General features: G+C 41.8%; 1 protein-coding gene across 4 annotated transcripts in view; it reads right to left on the reverse strand.

Annotated features, from left to right (window-relative positions):
• The window catches only part of KIF13B (kinesin family member 13B), a 123,013-nt gene that overhangs the window by 6,524 nt on the left and 92,686 nt on the right, over positions 1–23,803 (reverse strand). For 2 of the 4 annotated variants that reach the window (XM_021389479.1, XM_021389478.1), the window contains exons 33-40: positions 22,919–23,071; positions 21,793–21,870; positions 21,131–21,184; positions 20,188–20,208; positions 14,425–14,542; positions 13,430–13,563; positions 2,965–3,027; positions 428–1,451 (exon numbers count right to left, since the gene is read on the reverse strand). In XM_021389479.1, coding sequence (XP_021245154.1) covers positions 428–1,451; positions 2,965–3,027; positions 13,430–13,563; positions 14,425–14,542; positions 20,188–20,208; positions 21,131–21,184; positions 21,793–21,870; positions 22,919–23,071 — 1,645 coding nt within the window. The remainder of the gene's footprint in view (positions 1–427; positions 1,452–2,964; positions 3,028–13,429; positions 13,564–14,424; positions 14,543–20,187; positions 20,209–21,130; positions 21,185–21,792; positions 21,871–22,918; positions 23,072–23,803) is intronic. The other 2 variants (XM_021389481.1, XM_021389480.1) reach the window with 1 other exon arrangement.

Raw genomic sequence — 23,803 nt, forward strand, 5'->3', positions numbered from 1 at the left:
CAGCTCTCCACTAGCACATCCTGCCTGCTCTTGGATAACGGAGAAATGAGTGCCATGAAAGCCGACGTGAACCTGTGAAGGGAAGGAACTGTGAAGCCTGGGGTTCCAGCAGAGAACAAATGCCAGCTATCACCTCCTTTCCTCTCATCTCCATAGTTTTGAAGTGCTTCTGCTCAAGTCATTGCTTTTCTGCATCACGCTCCAATGCCACATGGGAGCAAACCCTCTCCAAGAACGGTACCCTAGTTTCTAAAAATTATTTGTTATATAAAATCTGGGAAGCCTACAAGTAAGAGTCAGGCAGGAATGACAAAAGGAACTGAAAGAAACCTTTAACCACCTCTTTTTCCCAGTGGTCAACATTAAAACGAACACTGCAAACTCTGAAATGCTGCCTACATTGCACCCAGTCTAGAGCACGTCTTACCTGAAGGTAAATCCAGTTCAACACCAACCCACGTTCCCTCTTGGAAATCTGTGGGCCCAATATATCTAACGATGCCCGTCTTGTTTGCACCAACGGTGACATATTCTCCTTCTTTGAGCCACTCAGGAATCTCATTGGCATCTTCAGAGTCAGAAACTACTTCCAGTTTTTCTTCTGCCATCTCTGACCCATTATGGCTCAGGCCATGGGCTGCAAATGTGCTCTTTTCTCCTTCTAGCTGCTCCTCTTCTGTGTTTAGTGAACACGAGGGATCTGTCCCCAGCATGCTGGTAAAGGACTTGAGCTCTGAAGTCTTCACTTTCTGGATTTTGAAGGGGGAGGCGGCGACGCTGGGCTGGGACAATTGGTTGGGCTGAGCCTGTGGTTTGGGAAACCCCAGTTCGGAAGCCCCAGAAGTTGTTTCCTTTCTCCTGGTAGACTGTCCTGCTGACTCCATCGATTGTTTAGATGTCTCCTTCCTTGGAACAGAGGTAGAAAGAAAGGTTTTTGCATCAGTGGCTACAGAGGCATCATTTGCCTGCTCACTCTGAGTCACAGGAGATGCAGAAGATTTTGATTTCAAAGCATCACTCCCATTCACTTCAGGGCTGTCTTTTGATCTTGTGTGAGCACTTGGAAGGCTGGAGGTGGGTAGACTCTCCCCCTTATTGTTGAGACAGCTTTCTGAAGGACTGTCTGAGTGCCCTGGCACGTCCGAAGATCCCTGAGCCACAGCAGGAGCTGAGAAGTCACTTAGGGCAGGCATCTGTCCCCCTGGCTGAACCACAGCATCACTCCCTGCCGCGAGGGCTTCAGAGAGGGTGGCTGTCGATACACTGTGGGAAAAGTAGCCACTGGAGGCTTCACTCAGAGGACTTGGAGGCCCTTCCTGGGAGTCCTGTGGCTGGGCATCTCCCGTGGGCTGCTGCAAAGGCACTTTGGGCATCTTTTCGGGACTCTTCTCCACCTCTGACATCTGTACCGCAGCTTCGAATGGCCGTTTCCCTACTGCCTCTTGGTTCAGCTGAAACAGAAGAGGATAGTGACCATGGAGCTCTGATATCCAAACTCTCTGGGAAAAAAGGGTAGATATAAGGCCTCTGGGAAGCACTAAGGCCTCCAGCATATCTACACCCCCATGTAGCCATGGTATCCATAGGATGCAAGTTGATCTGAAGTCAGCTCTACAAACCTGGCAGGATTGTCAGCTCATTTCTTCCATTAATAAGAAAAGCATTGACTAAAAGAAATACATTCCCCAATATTTACTGAAAAATTATTTATATTGCAGGAATGGTCATTTGCTGTTTGAATAGCAGGATTTATATGAAATGCGAAACAGCCATGATCTATAAGTCTCTCTCAGTTATTTGGCTTACCTTTCAGGACTGATAAATCACAGCTTTCCAGCTAAACTGTCATTTATGTCCCCGTTCCCAAATGCCATTCCCACCTCAATGCCGCCAGCACTGCACACTTTCAGGGTATGAAATTAACTGCACCTCATGAGATTAACAGCCCATTTTAGTGATGTATTTCTTGGCTGTAAAGTTTACTAAATCTGATGGATCAATATCTTTTGCCAGCACATGTACTCTAAAAGATTAGGATGTCTCTAAATCTCTTCGGGAGGGAAGGAGGTGGCTGCTAATATGAAGAAGAAAAAGTGGTTGGAGGAAGGCAGACGTGTACATATCCCACCTGTCAACTCTCAAGTGCACATACTTGTTCACTGTTCAGAATGTTGTGTTCTTCCCATTTAATGGTAAAGTGTCCCAAACAACAGGATTTGCACCTTGTTCTGCAATGTCTTTCCCACTGGGAGCTTAAGTGGCATTCAGTGAAAGAGGGATTTGATTGAATTACAAGAGCTCCAGAAGCCAAAGCTATTGCTAAGTGAGATATAATACAGAAAAGTTTTTTGAAATGTTGCGGTGGATTAAAAACACTTCCAGCTTTTCTATGGAGTGGGTGCTGTACATGTGAACTCTGAAGCTCCGTTCTTTCTTCGGGCTTTCCCTTTTAAGCTGTGTTCAAATGACACACATTTTACTAAGACAATAAAAGCACAGTGGGAGAAAGCTGATTTGCTGTTCTCAAGACTGAAGTTCTGCTGAACTGTGGGAGATCATAGGGTCTATTTTCTATCCTGCTTAGCAAGAGCCTTTCTTCATGCAGCTATCATGAATTGGCTTGAAATGTAAAATCAAGAATTAAGCTCAGCACTCAGAATAACAGACTCGTTCTGTTTATAGAAAGCATCAGCGCATAGCAATTTGTCTTTTAAAGCAGCAAAACAGCTAAATTTTAGCTAGTTAACTGCAAATACAATCATATGATTAAATACAGAAGCATAGCCAGCAGCAGAAGGGGAGACTTTAGCAAGACCTAAGAAAACACAGCAACACAAACTGCATTTAATTGTCTGACCGTGAAGCGACAGTAAAAGTGCAACAGGTTTAAGTAGCTTTTGCTGCCTCGGGTTTTCAGAGATGTGAATATAGAAATTGTTTCTTAGCATGCTGCGGTGTGCTTACCTGCTTTATCTTTGCAGCACTGGCATCGATACTGGCAGACTGAACCATAATCCGTGGGACAGCCTGCAGGAACAAAAAACAGAGCTTCACTCACTTAAAGGGTTACACGTTGTCCAGCTGGTAAACATCAGAACTGATATCTGAAGTTTTGGGATTATCAAAAAGGACCAAGCATTACTATCCTAACGTGTTCTGCTGACGGACTCTGAAGGGGCAAATGAATGCATTAACCAAAGCAACAGAAGCACCCCTGAACTTCAGCATGAAAACAGCTACAAGCACAAATTCAAATTTTACGGGGTGGTAAAGGACACAGCACTGAGCAACTAGTGGCAAAGAGGTCTGAGGTCACATTGCTCTGGTAAAATCCTCAGCTTCAGTCCACCCCCACAACTTTCTCCTTCTCCTGTACCTCAATGCAGTTACGATTTTAGCCATGGTTTACTCATTTGCTAATGACAACGTACTGGTCCCGTGCCAGAAGGACCGCTTCTGAGTTCCCACTGTATCCTCCCTTTGACAGCTTGGGGTTTGACATGAAGGCTTTGACTACGAATGTTGCTCCATATTCAGTGTCTGGGGCTCTTGTTTTTTGAAGGTTTGAAATAATCACTTGAAGGCATCATCTCCTGAGACCGCAGCAGCCAATTGTGACACATGACCATCAATCTGGTACTTGACTCACGCTGCAGTCACAGGAGGGAAAGGGACCACCCGGTCAATGGAGGACCTTGGGAATGGGACAGAGGAAGATAAGAGAGGAGAAAAAGGGCAAAACATCTCTTTAGCAACGTGCTGAAATTGCAGGTTCATACTTTAAGGGAAAGAACTCTTTAAGGGCAACACATATGCATTTCTCTTTTCTTTTTCTCCTCTCTCTGAGGGACTTGAGAGCTCCTCCTGCAGAAACACACAGGCAGTGCCAATCTCCAAGGCATATTTCCAGAATCCAATTTCCAGAACTGAAACCTTCCAGTTGAAGAGTGAGGTACTCTTCTCTTGCATCCTTTGTAAGTAAAGTGAAGTAGGAATATGACTCATCCTCTCCCAAAAAGAAAGAAACATGGGGGACAAGAACAGCTATTCTTTATGCAGAGATTGCCAGCCATTAAACAAAACGACAGTTGTTCAAAGTAAAACTAAAAGACAAAAGACAGACAAAAAGCCAACAGCTTCGCAGTGGATCAAAATCACTTTTTTTTTTTTGGTAGAGACATTAAAGCTTCAGCTCACTGAAAGAAAGCAGGAGGGGGGGCTGCTCGTTTTACACTTGCTAATTGGAAGTGCACACTGAAGTGGGGCTCAGAGCGCACTGCTTCTATTTGGGATGCATGAGGAATTAGCATTTTGTGATCTGTGACATGAGCTAGAAGCAGAGGGGAACCAGAATCAAACAAAGCAGTGAAGCCCCCCAAATAAACACAGCTTTAGGACTCATCACCCAGTGGTGTTTGAGGTCAGAATTTCAGATTCCTCTGGCATAAATCACAGAATCTTAAAGGTTGGAAAAGACCTCTAAGATCACCTGGTCTAACTGTCAACCCATCACCACCATGCCCAAACTAAAGTGGCAATCTTCTAAGACAAAAGCATAAACCTGAAAACAACTGTGACACTGATTTGCACCTGATCTCAGAGACTGCTCAGAGCAATGAGGTCCAGTGAGTGCTCTGGCATGCCCAGAAGAACCAACTTGGACATGCAAGGATAAGTGAACTGTCCTAACAGCAAAGTGTTTCACTTTACATAGACTAGAGAGGAGAGGGATTCTCTTCTAAGAATGCACTGCATGTTTTAGTTGTAACAGAGGCTTATCACCATGTTAAAGCAGCTGGAGTACTTGGCAGAACACTTACGCTCTCCTCTTTAGCTGTCTTTGAACCATGGTTGGGCCATCTTGGAAAGCAGCACAAAGCCAAGCTGTTAAAGATCACCTTCTAATTAAAAGAAATCATTAGGCACAAGGCATTAGGGCTAATCCCCAGGCAGGCACTTCTACAGCACTTCAGATCCTCTGCAGAGGGACATCTCAACCTCAGAGATGAGCCAAGGCCCCTGAGTTCAGATAATCCCAGTTAAACACCTCCATGGCCCAATACAGAACACACTGTTTTCTGGCACCTCAGAAAGGCTGTGCAAAGAAAAATCACTGTCCTTGTTGCTTCTACACTACTGAGTATGATCTGATACAGAAAGGGAATGATATACAAGGGGAATATGGAGTCCTCAGTACAGAAGAGACCTGGACCTGCTGGGAGTGTGTTCAGAGGAGGGCCACAAAAATGACCAAAGGGATGGAACACCTCTCCTACCAGGACAGGCTGAGAGAGCTGGGGCTGTGCAGCCTGGAGAAGAGAAGGCTGTGAGGTGACCTGAGAGTGGCCTGTCAGTATCTAAAGGGGAGCTGTAAGAAAGAAGGGGACAAACTCTTTAGCAGGATCTGTTGTGGGAGGACAAGAGGACAAGGGGAAATGGTTTCAGACCAGAAGAGGCGAAGATTTAGATTGGTTAGAAGGAAAAAGTGTTTTTACACTAAGGGTGGTGAGGCACTGGCACAGGTTGCCCAGAGAGGCAGTGGTGCCCTGTCCCTGCAGACAGCCAAGGTCAGGCTGGATGGGGCTCTGAGCACTGATGGAGCTGTGGGTGTCCCTGTTCATTGCAGGGAGTGGGACAGATGGCCTTTAAGGGGCCCTTCCATCTCAAACCATTCTATGATCCTGTGATTCTATAAGGAGCACCAGGAACAAAAGCCAGCTCTGAGGATTCATGCTGGTATCACAAGGAAATCCATTTATTTGCCCCATTTTGTGCCAGAAAATGTGCCACCTCCAGGAAATGCATTATTACAAGAGACACAGAATTGGAATAAGAAGAAGCATTTAATGATAATTCTCAGTGCCTTTGATTTCCTTTCCTCTCTTTAAAACAAACTAACAGAGGAAAGTGTTGTTTTTTGTGGTTGGTCTTTTTTTTTTTTTTTTTAATCTCTCAAAAACCTTAAGTCTTGCAGCATGTAAATCCATGAAATCTAAGTAAATAAACCCGTTACACTTTAATCATTCCTCATCAATCGCTAAGATGATGCTCTCCTCCTGAAAGGATGACAAATCTCAAAACTCCTACGTTAACTTTGCCAAGCAATGTTTAGAAAAACATGGAGAAAAAAGCAATTATGAGAAGTGGCACTTGCCCAACTTTGGTGTTGACAAGAAACAGATGGGCAGAAACACCCTCAGAAGGGTAGCAAAGGTACTAAAACAAATCTTTGCTAGGAAATGTAGTCAAGTTACTCGGGGGGGGATATTCCAAACAACGTGTTTGACTATCTGTAAAGACATTTACTGGATGCAAAATATTTCTGAACTGAGAGCCAAATTTTGTCATTAAACGTGTGCAGATATTGACTGCGAAAGCAGACACATTTATGCAAAGGCAAAACATGACCCTTTTACTGCGATAATTTTTGGCACAGTTTCTTCAACCAAGCTGACAGAATATGGAGTAGGAGAGGACATGAAAGCAATACACTTTAAAGCATCTTTGAACCTCTGTGGAACACAAATTGCCTTTTTCCTGGGAGCTGCTCCTTTGTACAGTGAGTTTAGAAGGATTCCTCAGTGTGTTTGCACAATATTTTCTGGTCAGATTGGAGGCCAGGGTGAACATTGTTTTAGGTAACCAAAAGCCACATTATTATCAGTGATTAGACAAATTTGACAGCACCAAGCTGTGAGAGGCAGCTGACACACCAGAGGGACGGGATGCCATCCAGAGGACCTACAAAGGTCCACCGCGTCCAGAGGAGGGCCAAAAAATTGATCCCAGGGACGGAACACTTCTCCTACCAGGACAGGCTGAGAGAGCTGGGGCTGTGCAGCCTGGAGATGAAAAGGCTCCGGGGAGAGCTGAGAGCGGCCTGTCAGGTGTGTCAGCCAATCCTCTCAGTGTTGTATCATCAGCAAACTTGCTGTGGGTGTACTCTATCCTTTTGTCCAGGTCATTGATGAAGACGTTGAACAAGGCCGGACCCAGTATTGACCCAGTATTCTAACTACAGGCCTCCAACCAGACTCTGCACTGCTGACCACAACCCTCCAAGCTCTGCCAGTCAGCCAGTTCTCAATCCACCTCACTGCCCATTTGTCTATCCCACATTTTCTAAGCTTCATTACAAGGATGTGGCGGGAGACAGTGCGAAAAGCCTTGCTGAAGTCAAGGTACACAACATCTACTGCTGTCCCTCCATCTACCCAGCTGGTGATGACACCAGAGAAGGCCACCAGGTTGGTTAAGCATGATTTAAAGCATGATTTTCAAGCAAGATCTATTTACATGGGTTCACAGTGATAGAACAAGGGGGAATGGTTTTAAACCAAGACAGAGGAGATTTAGGTTGGATATTAGGAGGAAGTTTTTCACACAGAGGGTGGTGACACACTGGAACAGGTTGCCCAGGGGGGTTGTGGATGCCCCATCCCTGGAGGCATTCAAGGCCAGGCTGGACGTGGCTCTGGGCAGCCTGGTCTAGTGGTTGGCCACCCTGCCCATGGCAGGGGGTTGAAACTACATGATCTTTGAGGTCCTTTTCAACCCAGGCCATTCTATGGTTCTGTGACTCTATGATTTCCCCTTGGGTGAATCCATGCTAACTATTCCTGATAACCTTCTTCTTTTCCAATTGCTTGGAGATGGCATCTAGAACAAATTGTTCCATCACCTTTCCAGAGATGGAAGTGAGGCTGACTGGCCTGTAGTTTCCCGGATCATCCTCCCTGCCCTTCTTGAAAACCAGAGTGACATTGGCCATCCTCCAGTCTTCAGGTACCTCTTCCATTCTCTAAGACTCATAGTTATGACTCAAGGTCATAACTGATGTAGTCCTTCGTTATCAGAAAACGTCCACTGCTGCTGTCTCTGTCTTAACATCTACAGACTGAGCTCAAGGACTGTCAGTCTGACAGTATTACATTCACATCACCATTTAAAAACAGCTATTGGAAATCTCTCCATGCCAGCAGGGCATGACAGTTGCTTCATTAAATGTGGATTTAATTCAGTTTTGAGCAGTCAGGATAAAATACTTTCAAAAGAGACATAGCAGTTCAGTAAGAATTCTGAACAAAGCCAACAAAGTGGATTCTATTTTAAAAAGATCCATCCAGGCCCAACATTCCTACCTACTCCCTATTTTAAAATCACTTTAAAGTCATCAGTCATTCCAATACAAAATCTGCAATCCACAAGGAGATCCAAAATTCAGAAGTTGCATTTGTTGGCTTGTTTGTTTGTTATTTTTCCTATAGAAACTATATTTAAATATCAACCCAAATCAAAACCATTTCATTTCACCTTCTGAACGTAGAACATTACAGCCCGTAATAACACTTTGGAATTCCACATTTCTGATAAACTTGGTGCAAAATTAAACATGCACCATTTCCTAAGCAGTTATTTCCAGGCAGAAAGATTAAAAGGGAAATGTGTTACCATTTTCAAGTTAGTTCATAAGGAAGTTCCAGAGGTTTTCACTAAGCAGTTTAAAAGGCCAGTTTTCCATACTCATTCTCATTAAAAACTATTTGAAAGAGGATGTTAGGGAAGACTGAACTTAGAAGGAAATCAAAACATGAACAGCTCAGTCATAAGACCTAGACACGTAGGAGCCCAGCCAGGCACAGAAGGTCTGTTGAGCTGTGCTGATTACAGCATCCCCGTGGTTCTTTATGTGAAAAAAGCCTTCTAGATTTTTAAGAAGGTTCTCTGAGGCCATGTTATTTACATTTGATTGAGCAATGTAAGTTCTAGCAGTCATACTACGCACCATATACACTCATGAAACTACTGCTATTTTTAATGTGCTGCCAGAAAAAGTCTTTTGTCAATTTAGAAAGCTTTTCATTAACCGCATTTCATTTTTTAAAGATTAATTACTATGTCTGTATCAGAAGGTGAAAGAACAAATTGAGAGCTGTCCTCTCCCCATGTCACATGTCTCCATTTCTATACCACAAAACAAAAGTGAATTATATTAGCGCATGGAAATTCAAAGAGTTTATTTATTCCTTTTAAGACAGCTGTGACTCGAGATCTCTCTTTTAAGCCATGTGCTAACAAAGACATCTGACCATTCAACAAGGACCTTGAGTATGAAGGTGACCACTTATCAAACGCACATTGGTCAGAGGAATTTGCTTTAGCCACAGCAATGTCAAAAACCAGTAAGTGAAATATAATATGTACATTTTTAATGTCAGAACCCAATGATGCCCTAAAATGTAATTATACAGGCAGTTCCTGGAGATCAACAGGGTCATAAGGTAAAGAACAGCAATTCTGCGTGGTGCACACTATGAAAGCCTCAGCATCTTAATAAAAGAGAGGAGCTCTGAGAGCGTGCACATAGAAACATAATGTAATTATGCACAGATAGATGAAACTCTGATTCTCCATCCACCTGCATATTTCAAGCAAGTATTTTAAACTTTTCCTGATCAGCAATAAGGAACAGTAAGGCTTTAAATCTTGCACACTGTGCTACTAAGCTTTTTAAAGAATAGACTAGGAAAATAAAAAGCAATTGCAGTAATCTGAAAAAGGTTTAAAAATTTTTTTTTTAATTTGTTTTTACTTACAGAATACTGGCAATTAATTGAAAGGCAGCAGATAACTGATAAAATAGGCATTTTCTAACTTAAAAGTATATAAACAGCTTCATCAGAAACCAATCTTTTAGGTACATAAACAGCTTCATCGGAAGCCGTTCTGCTAGTTACATAAAGAATCCTATTATGCCAAATTAATTCAATCTAACTAATTAGAGAGCAGGAAGTTCTTTCAATTATTTTATGTGCTGTCTGAGAAACACACTTGAATACGAGAGCAGATTTCATTAATTGCGGTTCATTATTCTCCAGATTAGTTACTAAACTTGCATCAGAAGGTCAAAGACAGCAGTTTTGTTAGCTGCCACCACCTTGCCTGGAATGGCTCTGCCTTTCTGAAACTACAAACAAAAACAGCACTGGGAAAGACCGTCTCAACAAGATGTTACGATAACTTACATGTGCTCACCCACTGGGTGGTGTTCAAGAACCGTGGAGATGTGGCACTGAGGACATGATCAGTGGGCACGGTGGGGATGGCTTGATGGTCGGACTAAATGACCTTAGTGGTCTTCTCCAACCTTACCGATTCCGTGATTCTATGATTCTACTTTAAGATTGATCACAAGCAACAGCATGCGACCGAAATAAGCTGCTAAAATAAACATTTAAGAAGTGTATTTTCCAAACAAGTGATGAGAACTCCATCTTCTGTTTACTTGCATGGGATGAAATTCGGTAACACGTCCACTTGGACAGCTGATCGGTCACGATGAACTGAGCTACACTTAAAAACTTGCAGAAATAGTTAAGAGCTGCTCCCTTGGAAATGATGCTCAAAAGCACCAAAACCACCTGTGAGACCAGGCCTACAACATGCAGCAGAACAAAACAAATTCTTTCTGCAGACATGCGCAGAGACCGAACCCTGACAGCTGAACTGCAACGTATCAGGGATCTAACAGCACTGCAGGGCAGCCACCTAGTTCAATACGGGTCAGCAGCACTCTTATGGAGCAAGTTTTAATGACATTAGATGGTTACATACTCTCAAATGCTGTGACAGATACGCACTGAAAAGTCAGCTTGACAAGAACTCTGGAAATTCTCCTTTATTTGAGTTGTTTGATGAACGAGGAGAAAGGAAACAACTGACCCGCTTCGCTTTTTGGTATTTTTATTCAAAAATCTGTCATCACCTATCTGCTCATTTGCATTTAGCCCAGTAACAATGATTTAGATCTTTTTTCCTTGTGAAGCATTCCTTTAGTCATCTCCAGCTCTCTAAATTTGTTATTTACTGTAACAGAAATCCTTGCTAAGAGGTCAGATTCCTTTGAAATTGCAGCTGAAATATCCTTTTGGCTCTATCTCCCCGTTATGCTTCTTGTAGTTCACTGCCTACTCTCCTCCTGCACACTCAGTTATGTCCCCTGTCACTCTGTATCAAAGTCCTATTCTTCCAGAGAACTAAGAAGTACTGTTCTGTATTTTCTGAGATGCAACAATATCATTCCTGTGCCCTCCCCGCTCTGCAGTACGGCACAGCCATGCAGGAATTACCGGCGTGCTGTCTTACACGGACAGGGAAGCGATAAGGTGTTAGAGCTGACTGCCAAGCACTGACCCCATCACAGGCCCCCGAGTACACAGCCATTTGTCACTGCCACCACTGGAATTCTGGCCAGTTTTTAACACTTGCGACCACATTTGCATCCTCAAGCAGTTATAAGGGAGCAGCAAGAAGGATTGTGAGACGTGATATTCATGATGCTCAAGCCAGTCTGACTACACGCATGCATACATCAGCACACATTTAGTTCCTGCGCTGCCCACAGGAAGGTAATTCTGGAACAGCTGCTTTAGTTTCTGCTCTTTTGTGCACCGTGACTTCTAACAGGAGTGAAGAAGCTGTTTGCTCACTGATTGATAGAGCTCTGAAGAATATCTATATAGCTCTGGGACCAGTGAGGCATATTTGACTTGTTCTATTACAAAACTAAAAGCAACAACTAACTTCAAGATTTCGATTTGTTGTACTGATTCAGTGGTCACAGAAAACTTTAGGTTGCTCTGTAACACGCGTTAAAACATGACCCACTTCTGTTTATACATTAGTTTTCTTCCTTAAAATAAACCAGAAATAGCATTCCTGCCTATTTAAAACTCGCTGTGGTCGTGATCTGATTGAGTTTCCATAGTAATCCATAATATAAATTAAAATTCCCTAGAGCAGATAGCTTTGTAGTATAAAAATTGACTTCAAGGCAAAGAACTGCAAGACTGATCTTGAACAGTGGGAAGGAGTGGGAACAGGTGGTTAGACTAGAGGCAGGAAATTGGGCCTCGCTTCTCAGCTCAGCTCTCACTGATTCAGCAAGAATTCAAGAAGTGGTGAAAGGCTCTCAGTGCAATTGTAAAGAGCACCTATTTGCATCTTTCAATACCCAAATATCTTTAAGAAGGTCACTGTCTTCATTTTAATCATCTAAATTCCTTAGGCGAGTAAAGTTTCATGATCCCAGATTCTACGCTGACCTTGGTGTAAGCAAAAGGCCACATGAACATGTGAAAGGTAAGGTTAGCTGAGATTTGGGAGTAAAACTTGCTCATCTTGTTCCTCTGTAGAGGATTAAACACGGTCAAACTAAAAATATTCTAAAAATCTGCTTTATTTTTATTTGCACTATGTCTATCGCAAGTTCCACTAAAACTTAACTGTTTTTCTTAAGCATTTGGTTTTGGCCTATTTATCGACTTACTATTTCACTGTACTTCTGCCATGACAAAACAATTCCTTGGAATCACAGAACCGCAGAGGTTGGAAAAGACCACTAAGATCATCTGGTCCCACCATCTGTACCCCTTAGCTGTTCTTCAGCTGTAGCGAACAACGGAACAGAATGCCTGGGTCCAACCATAAAAAGGAGTTGCTTGGGGATTATTTTTTTGTAGTTTTGTTTTAGAAAGACATCCTCTGCAACACCTGTCTGCACGTGAAGAGGTGGGAAAGGTCTATGGTAACAGAAAATGTGCTTCCAAAACTGCAGATGAAGAAGGCAAGTTTCTGTCTGTGAAGAGTTAGCAGAATGCTTAACAAGGCATGGACCACATGGACTTCCATACACTTCAACGAGCGAGATCTGGCTCCAGATTTATTTTCATAACAGTTTTCAAAATATTCCACGCTTACACAGAACAAGGCTCTTTATTAATAAACGACAATCTCTCAAATTGGGAAGGAAATACCATTTATAATGGGATTCTGTTATTTCATCTCTTTTCTTTAGGAGATAGTAGTTTTGTAGTCAGCTTGACCATGCATTAGCTACCTTTCACTGCACAGAAGTCACAAATGGAGCATATGAAGTTTTGCAGCACAGAATCCAAAAAAAAAAAAAATAAAATTCAAAGGCTTCTCTAGAATGTGGAATAAATGAGAAAATGAACAAAAGCAAGTGTACATAGCAGAAGACAGAAAAGGGTGACGCGGGCTGGGGCAGGGGAGGAGGAAGATGGTAAATGAAATAAAGAATTAAAAATAGAATTACATTTTCCACTTGGCAGTACACAAACAACTCTAAGTGCCCTTCATAAATTTTACTATTGTAGCTGCAAATGGTATTACCATAAATCATGCTGGTAGTGTACTTGGCACTTCTAAAAAGCCAAGTGGGCTGAGTGTATCAATAAGTTTAACAGCTCCACTATCTCTGGACAGAATGGAGGGGAAATGCATCACAAGGCTTTACTATGACTAAGAGTTGGGTTTGCACTGCAACAACAAATAAAATAGCACTCTGTTGCAAGCCTAACAGCACTCACCAATATTACTGCATAGCCAATTTCATTTAAAATTTTACCTGCTGTGCAAGAGGTGAGGTCTGCCTGCCCTTCTTCTCGTCTCTAACAGGAAAGAGAGATTTCAGCAGCTTTGGCATCTGAGGCACGAATGACTTGACAGGATTCAGGTAGGAAGCAGCAAGGCTACCAAGACCTGTGAGAAAAATGGAAAAGTGTGAACAGATATGCTGCTGGTGAAAAAAAAAGATGTTATCATTTTAGTTCTAGAACTACATCTTCCAGTAGTCAGTGCATTAGCCAAAGAAAAGCAGTGAGAGTTTGCTCCTCCCTTGAATGGGATATACGAATTTGGGTAATTTTTAACCTGTGGCCCCAGAACACAGGAAGTCTTTTTCATCACATGGTGTGAAAAAGTTTGCTGTTTGCCACTGGAAACATACAACTGTTTATAACTTGCAGAAGGAAAAAAAAAAAAAAAGGAAACAACCCGGAAGCAAAACTGAAAAAAGATGTTGACACAACATCTGAATTCTGCTAACAATTACAAAACTTACCAAGAGTGAAAGATGAGAAAATCCGAATCAAAAAGAAAGAAGTTAGGGACATTCAGCTCTTCTTGCTAGTACTGCTAATTTTACTACTCTACTCTCCCTTCAGAAAACCTAGCTAGACATAGAAAACCTCACTCTGCTATCACTGCACTCTCAGTTATACAGCAGGCACACTTGCTGCAAAACAGCCCTCCAACTCCAGCGCTGGTTATTTTCTAAAACATGAGTAGGCTTCCAGTCTTTGCTGTTCTAATCACACAACAGATGCATGTTCTGAGCCCAGATACCTTCCGGCTTTAGAAACTGAGCTTCTGAGATAAAGACTGCATCTTCAAAAATCAAAGACAACTTCAAACATGCCTATCACAGAGCGGGAGCTGCACGGATATCGCTTTGGAGGAGAAATCTGTATCTCTGAAGGCCGCTCAGCTTTGTCAATGAGAATCTGGGGTGACTTCGCTCCATCTTTATGAGAGCTCTCTTACCTTTAGGAAAGCCCTTACCTGCATCAGGGGAGTGGTTCTGCTGCCCAGAGCCTGGCAGAGAGGTACGAGTTGGACTAATGCCCCTGCTGGAGTTTGTGACACCTTGGGATATGTCTTGCTGACTTTCCCATCGGCCCTAGGGATAAAAAAAAAACCAACAAATTGTCTTTTTCAAAGTTAGCACACCACCAGCAACACTTACACACCATGCCAGCTTGCACGGCGCCTTTAAAAAGCTAGGAACGTGCAGAGCTGAGGAAAGACCCTTCCCCAAGGCACTTTCAGCTGAAACACCCAGTCCTGCAAAGATAAGCACCCTCAGCTCCCATCCGCAGCAAGGCACAGGAAGCATCTACCTGGAGACCTTAGATCTATGATACTGCACTGAACAGTGCAGCTGTTTTGGGAGTTGAGTATGTTACAACCAGGTGAAAATAAAATAGTACTGCTGGCCCCAGATTCCTCAATATTTTGTGTATCTGCTCAGGAAGCGTTCACGAGTGAAGTCTGGATGAAGTGCCAGGGAGAAAGGGTGAGGACAGACAGAACTCAGAATAAGAAAATAAATATGATCTTAGACCTGAAGGCTGGATTTTAGTGCCTAGGGTGAAATGCAGCTCAGGGGAGGTTCAGGTTGGATATTAGGAAAAATTTACTCTCAGAAAGAGAGGTGAGGTATTGGAACAGGCTGCCCAGGGAGGTGGTGGAGTCACCTTCCTTGGAGGTGTTCCAGAGACATGGAGATGTGGCACTGAGGGATGTGGTCAGTGGGCATGGTGGGGGTGGGCTGGGCTTGGATTTGGTGATCTCAGAGATATTTTATGACCTTAATGATTCTATAATCCTATTTCTTCCACCCCACGCTTTACCAGTCAGAGGCTGGCTCAGTGACAAAGTTTCTTGGCTAATGGAGAGAATCTCCAAGCTATCATTTCACAACAGTACATGAACTTCAAGAATCTAAGTGGCAAAATCATATTTTCCTACCTCTATCATGTTGGAATGTAGAAGAGTTTCACTTTTCCAGAAAGAAAATTTGTGAAGACAAGATGGCGTTAAGGCAACCAAACTGATATGAACTGAACTCTGATCATGCTTCTGGTAAAAAGTTATGCTATGGTCTCTACTTCCCTGTACTTCCCCGTATTATAGGGTGTCTGTATCTGAATCATGTTTGTAAATACTTGCACAATGAGATGGCACAGTGAACATAACAGAAAGGAGGCACTATGGGTGGAGAGACCTGCTGCACTCATCACCAGAAATCTTCTGGACGGAAGAGAAGGGAAATGCACCGTTTCAAGAAGCTTCACAGTGTTGAACAAAAGGAAATAATCTGACCTTGACAGAGAAAAATGACAGGCAGCTAAACTAATCTCAACTGTAACTTGAAGTCATGAATGTTTCACAAATAATAAGTAAGCCGGGATAGAAGGAATAGATTTCTCCAATGGGTTGAAGGTCACACTGAGCAGCCCACAGCAAAAATCGTTTCCATTTGGATCTATAAGCTAGTCCCAAAGAAGCTGTCCTGCTTTGAATAGCAAGTAACGTACACTTTTGCAGAGCAGCACTCGTCTTCAGACCTTTAGTAGCTGTTTTATTAGATGTAGAGACAACAAGCTCTGTCTCTGTGAAGTAACATTCGGGATACCTAAAGGGTAATGGATGTCTGAGTTGCCTGGAGGCAGCCATCCTGGATGTCAGAACTGATGAAACCCAGGCTGGGAGTAGCAGCAATACCAGGGCTTTGTTTAGTCTTGTATTTTTGAGGACTTTGGAGTTTAAGCCCTTCTTGAAAGCTTTCTGCTCTATCACTGTAGATGACAGAGCTTTTCTACCCATATCTTAAGCCCCCAACTTAAGTGTTATCTTTGACCTGCAACTCTTACATCTTACACACATCAAAAACTCATGCCTATGTCTGGAACATTCCTTCCACAAAACGCTCCTATGAAACAGTCCCTCCTACTCTACTCCACATAAGCACTTACTGAGGGTTTTGCCATCTTGCATTTCAACCGGTGCTGATTTCTTTTAGGTAACCTTACTGCATTGTCCTGGTTTCAGCTGAAACAGTGTTAACAGCCCATTGATATGTTGGTGAGTGATGGGTGCACACCCAGAGCGTGTTCATTTGGTGCCCATTGTGGGGCTCAAAGGGTTGAGATAACAAACAGATCTGACCAGAGTGTGTTAAAACAGAATTGTTCTAAGTGGTAGAGTAGCTTAATATCAGAGTGTTATTTTTTCCTATTTCCACAGTTTTTTCATGGAACCATATTGCTCAGTACCTTACTTGTTATACACATTCTCTGCAGCGTTGTTTACCATTTTCAGGGTCTGGATTAAGGTTACCATTTTTCTATATGCTGTAACACTGGTCAGGAAACTAACCTGGTATTTGTATTTGATATTGCAGTCATCTTCGTACTTCAGGAACCATATCTTGGACACTGTTAATAATTTCACTCTTTACTTTGACTCCTTGGGGAAGCAGGCTATGGGGGAGACAAGCGGGAGCGTTCAAGCCAGCATGTTCCTATTGCTATGCTGACTGAATGTGTTTCAGGGTTTTCTTAAGGTTAAACAACTATTTATGAGTATCCCCCAGGAATCTGCCCAGAGGCACGATAGTGTCAGTGTGGAATAGCATGGGCAGGTACCTTGAATAGTGGGCACCCTCAGTGCTTTAGAAGTTCTGCAGTAAGTGTTTAAAGGCAGAGTGGAAACTTCCAGTGATTTTACACTGTGCTCAAAGCCTTCCTTTTTGGGATGTAGAGTTTTTCCTTAAGTCTCCTTCGTTGGCTCCCGTTGATGGATTAGTTTGCAGAAGGAGAGCCAAAATTCCCAGATCAAGAAAATCTCAGCGTAATTGAATCTCCTATGACGCATCAGCTCAGTGATGCTGAAGAAGTTTACAGAAAGTAGAAGAATATTTGGTGGGATATAGTCACAAGACTAGACGAATCTTGAAAAAACCACTTGGTTTTGTTACTTTTAGGACTGGTAATGACATTAGGCTGGTAGATGTTGGTGTCAGGAAAAGGGAATGCATCTGAAGGCTTCTTTTTGGAGGACATAACAAAGTTTTTATTTATGATGAAGACCCACTTACTAAAGACAAATGGACGAAGGTGGCAGGTCCTAATCATTTTCTATCCACAGGCCAATTCTAAAGGGCTTCTGGATCCCACAGAGATATCAAAAATAGACTATTTGGGGAAAGCTAGCTAACTTACTAGAACACTGACTCAACGTAGGTAAGGAGCAACTGAATCATTTTGTGAATTGTGATTTATTGAGTCAGAACTTGACTGTTGCAACAGGAATCATTTCAGGCAAGCACGTTGGCTTTCTAGACCTGTTTGAAGAGTGATTCAAAAAAATGAGAGTAGATATGAAACAGAGCAAAACACTTCCAAAAGATTCATCCTGTACAAAAAGAATGGCAAGATAGTAGTGACTTTTTCTTTGGGAAAACAAACACTTATTTTCCTCAGGATCTTTAAGAAATTTTACTTCAGCCTTGGCATTATAGATGACTACATTTCCTGCATAATGTTAAGTATTTTACCAGACTAAATAAAACACAGGCCCTCCAAACAGGAATGTGCACTTGAAAATAGCATTTGTCTGGCCAGGTACTTAAAACATGTTGGGTTTTCAAATTAGAAATAATCTGTTTTAGAGAAGAAAGATTATCATCTTAGATTGAAGGTCACAGATGTTTAGAGACAATGTGACAGTCAACTCTGAGATGACATCAAACCATTATAAAGTAGGTAAGTCATGGCAGCACATAGTTCTCTACGTGCATATCTGCATATGTTACAAATTTGCAAAAGAAAATACTGGAGACAACTGAAAGGGTCAACATGTGCTAAGAATCTAGAGAGGTAAAAGCTAGTTGATGAATAATAGATTTTACTAAGTTGGTTTGAAAGATAACCCATCTCAATCTCTCAAAAGAAAAAAAAGAATTATTAACTATATTAAGTTGATACAGTTCCCACGCTTCAGATCTGCATGCCATATAGCACTCTCAGATGACCCCTTTGTGTGTTCACTAACTGAAACACCTAAACTTTAAGTCTAAGCAACTGATATTATTTAAGCGCTGGGAATCTTTGGCCTGATCTGTAGTATCAATACACTGAGATATTCCTTAATTTTTTTTCAAAATGTGCCACATCACACCTCTCCTCCAGTCCTGGAAAGAGGCTTTTCTGGCTTTCCATGGGAGTGTGACCATATACAGCAAGAAAGATTCAGCTATGACTGCATGATGAGTTCAGGTCATAGTTCTGGTCTACCTACCTTAGTTGCACCAACACTACTGTTACATCTTATTCTAACTCTTTTTTAATATATTTTGTTTTACAGGAGAATGAGTTCTGGCTATTCATAGTGCTGAAAACTGAAGTAGAATCCACATTCACAACTTTCCCAGCATGAACGGTGCTTTACCTACAGAAATGAGAGAGCCCTTCCTACATAGCTTGAGATCCATGGTAAAGGCAGCAGCAACGCCAGGAATAATAACATTAAAATTGGAGAGGAAAATGAAGTAATGGAATAAAAGTTGAAGAGAAGAAGATTGTAAACTAAGTAAAGGCTTCCACTAATATTAACACACACCGGCTCGGCAGGTAAGTCCTGCACCCAATTCAGCATGCAATTACTATATTGTGACTGACGTATCTTATGATACAATAAAACACTTGTTAGAGATCAGCTTATTATAGCCACTTGTAAACAAAAATTCCTGGGAGAGTAATGATTCATCATTGCTGGAGAAGACTTTTTTTTCCACTGAATTGCTCTCCAAGTGACAAAGCCACCTAACTTAGCTAAAAATGAAGTCATTTGAGGATCCTTAATTCTAAAATACATAGGACGCTATCACTAGTATGCTTTATGTGTGCTACAGGAACATTTAAGAATTTGATTAACATTTCATTGTGATGACAAAAGCTTCCATTCATCTCCCTATGAAAACTGAACCAGCTTTGAAATGAGCCCCCACATCAGTCTCCATTATTGTTCTGAGCAACAGAAGCCTTGAAAATGAGCACACTGCGAGCAAGGAGAGAAGCTGCAGCCCCACATCACAGAGGCACAGCACATTTGTCAGCAACCACCCTAAATGAGACAAAGAGCTGCAAAACCCCATGCAAACCACTAGCAGTCAACTCTGGTTAACCAAAGCTTGGTACAGTCAAGGGGAGATACAGTTATCCCTCTGACAGTGTTAATGTGATAAGAAGATTAAACATGGTTTTCCATTGTCCCAGTGTTAACTTAAATTCATTCTTTCATAGCAATCGAGAGTTGTTAACACTGAACTAACTGAAGCCAGACAGCCTGAAAAAGATTTGGAAGAAACAATCACTCAGTGCTCATCTTATTTCCAGGCTGTACACAACCAGCAAATATTTGCTTCCTTTCATATCTTCTTTTTTAATTTTTAGAGCAAAGATTGGTCATTTCTGAAATACCTCCACCCTGTCATAGAACTCTCAGAAATGCCTTTTAAATAGCTACAGAATGTAACAAACCATACGATGGCCCAAAAACCAGAATCTTCTTTGTACCAGTTTCACACTGGGTTAATGACAGGCTTTTCAATGGAAAAATCTCATTTGCTGTCTACTATGCAAATGAGACACCAACAGCAGCATCTTCAAAGCAGAAAGTAAAAGCATTTAAGTGAGCAAAATAAACTTTATAGTGAGATAAAATTATTATCCCACTCATTAGGTGGACCTAATGCATTACCTCTGCTGGGACCTTTGGACTCTGAAACATGCAGTGAGGGAAATTGTTGAGGAGAGGAGAAAAACAAAAAGTGTAAGTACTCTGGACTTTAATTTCTGCTTTAAAAACCTTCAATATTGAGACATTCCACAGTTTTCACCACACAGAAGTTGCTGTAAGCACTTGATTACCTGCACATACTTTAGCATTCTCTGCATGGATCAGATGTAGCAGATTTAGCAACCAATGCTAGAGCACTACATCAAAATTCTATTATTCCGTGCAACTGCATTATGCATTAAAATGTCTTGTCACCACTAGATTCTCCCTTTTAAAATGACTACATGCTCACTGGTCAGAATATCTATCAGGAGAGAGCCCTTTAGTTTATCTAGGCTTTGGAAAATAAGTTTAAATTTAATTGTTTTAAAGAAACACTTTTTAAGGAGTGTAATGGACTGCATTATCAAATCACCCACTGCAAGGTTTCCCCCCTGAAAGGCACAGACTCAGTGCATTCTATTCTATACTAAAGGTGAACCTGAACTTAGGCGTGAGCTCAAATTTGTCCCTTACCCAAAAGGAGGTTTGCATCCACCCAACCGAAAGCTTTGGAAGAGCTCTGAAGATTGACAGTGAGAAAATTTCCCTTGCAAAATGCACCCCCAAGTGATGGATGGCTATGTTTAACCTGGTCTGTTCAACTCAGGTCTGCCACTGCACATCCCACAGTTGTTGGCAGCAGTGCTACATGGCTGATGAGAGCACAGGAGCCTTCCTGGGGATGTCTGGTGCTGCACAAAGCAAGTATGTCCAAGGAGCAGTCTCAAGGATAAAAGGAACACATGGGTGTGCCTCATCTTTCAAGGATATCTTCCAACTATGCCCCTGTACCTGGTGTAATACAGTCATGGTAGCTACTCTTTTTCAATAAAGAGTTCCCAGGAGAGCTTCAGATACTTACCCGATTACTGCTCAGGTTATAAGGAGGAGCTAAATCTTGGCGGCTTGCAGAAAGCTGAAATGGTCAAGGCAAGCAGAATTACTTCTTAACAACAACTTGAACAACTGATAAATATGCCTCTTGACAAACACAAGGAAGGGTGAAAGGAAAGACTTCAGTTAAAGCACAACTGAAAGTCAAGAGATGAAAGGTGAAATCCCAATTAGAAACCTAAAAGGAGCCAAAATTTGACCAGTTTTCGTTATCAGCTCTACTAAAGCATTTCATGTAAAATGCTGGAAAGCAGAAGTGTCTCTTTCTTCTTATGCACTAATCAAGAAAAAGATAATGCTTCTACAACACTGTTAGAAAATTAGAATTGGTAAATGCTTGTAACTTGCTTTCAAAACTTCTAGAGAAAAAGTTGATAGATGAAAAACTTTCAGTGTTCTGCTTTTTCAGTTGATCTGGATTTATGTGGGTGCTCTAAAGCACACTAACCTGTATGGTGGAAGTAGAATCACATGCAGGTTTTGTCTACGCACAGCGATTTACATGATGACAAATGGCACAGACAAACAGAAGAGTCAAGCAAAAGGAAATTTATTGCTATGTTCGATCAGTAATTGAAAGATGCACTTGCTGCCCTCAATCTGCTGCAGACTCCAGCATGGAATACTCACCCGATTCACATTGGGAGAGCTCAGGCTCCTCCGGTAGAGTTTTCCTTTTCCCATTAGCTGCTCTTTTACAGCAACTTCCTGCAAATCACACAGAAGCAAATGATAGAAAATACTATGCATATTTTGCAAGATTCCAAGCTCCAATCATCCCATCTTTGTCTATACAAGAAAAATGTTATTGAACAGCCTTATTGCACTGGCTCCCATTTGTGAAGTTTACTATAATCTAAAAATTGTATGTACCATAGCTAGAAGTGCAAGAGTGGAGAAACATGAAGTTTTTTGCTGATTGGCACACATAGGACTTTACAGCTAGTTCTGATTCTAGGAGCTGACTGTTACAGATGTGAAGACAGGCTCCTTTCCCTAGCTGAGCTCCTGTTTTAATCCCTTAAACTAATTACATATGACAGGGACCTTGCTTTCAATACTTCCGAGTGCCTCGCACTTCACCATTAATTTATAGCGGGCAGGCACATACTCTGGCTTGCTTTGCATAACTTTCTTTTATGCTTGCATAATTTATATCCAGAAGTACAATTTTCAATAAATGTTTTTCTCTTCCACATTTTCCCTGGTACACGGATCAAGTTGCAGTGCTTAAGATTAACCCAATCAATGTCTTACATATTCAAGAGAACAGGTTTGGTTGCTCCAAGGCAGAATATGAGCATATGGACTAGATGATCTTGGAGGTCTTTTCCAACAATAATGATTCTACGGTTCTGTGATTCATGAGCTCTACTAGTAACTTCGAAAATCAATACTAAATCCTAACCTTCAGAAAGCAAAAGCTAACAGCAACCCTAACTGTTTTTTCTGATACATAATCAGCAATGCACGGTCTTAACAACCAACCAAGGATAAGAGATGGTGCATGTAATATAGAGCTCCAAGTCCCATTCACCCGTCTTGCAGACAGTTGAGTGAGAACATCTTTGTGAAGTGAGCTACATTTGCTTCTTTGGACTTATACCACAGGCACACTTTGTAAAGCTGAGATATGCACTGAAGCGGGGCTCTTGGTTTGCCAGCCACCGTATGCGCTTATGAAAACATCTGCATTGTCATACACTGTATTGAGTAAGTAGACTCCCTGCTGTGTGCTACAGGCTTAAAATCAGACCTGGCGCAGACGATCCAAGGTGAGAATGTTCTCCACAGCCAGCACGCTTCGCAAGTACTTCTCAATATAGGCTTCAGAGTCAGCTGAAGCTGCGTCTTCAACATTTGCTGCCATTCTGGCTAGTGCTTCCCGCTCCTCAGCTCCTTGAGCATCCTGGAAAGAAGAAAAGAAACAGCACGTTTTTAGAATGAAAACCTCCTCCACCAGTCCTGGAGAAAATGTCTTTTTAAAACATGCATGACAGATTAAACATTGTTTTCCCTTAAATGTAGGGGCAGATTCAAATGCCTTGTTGGACTTTTCTAAATACGCTGTATCATATTCAGAAATCATCAACATCACCTCATGCTATACGTGGTTGCTGTTGGGTTTTTTTCCCTTTTTCTCTTTTTTTTTTTTTTCTTTTTCTTGAGAGAGTCTCACAGTAAGACATTGCCATTGATTAGCTAAAGGGCTGTATTCAGATATCTTGTAATTATAAAGTACTCAAACACATTTAGGGCATTATCTACCCTGCGAAGGAAACAAAATTTCAAGTGACTTGCAGAAGGAAAAAAAAAAAAGAATATTGCCTGAGAAACTTTTTAACACAGTGTTAAATACAGCAGAACATAAAAGAGAGTCAGGCAGCAATCAGCCCTTTGGCTCTTCATGTGTTAATGCTTTACAAGTGCTCTGATAGAGCATCTGTCTGGAAGGAAGGGATAAGCATCCAACTATGAACATACTCAGGAATCAAGGGTTACATTAAGACATTACTTAGACGAAGTTAATTTAGGGTGTGTGTTGGGGGGGGGGGGTAATATTTTGTTGGTTTGTATTGTTGGTTTTGTTTGCTTTTTAACATACTTTCACATTCCCTATATCAGGTACTTTACCTACCTA

This window comes from Numida meleagris, chromosome 3 (assembly GCF_002078875.1).
Source record: "Numida meleagris isolate 19003 breed g44 Domestic line chromosome 3, NumMel1.0, whole genome shotgun sequence".
In the NCBI taxonomy this organism is placed as follows: Eukaryota; Metazoa; Chordata; class Aves; order Galliformes; family Numididae; genus Numida; species Numida meleagris.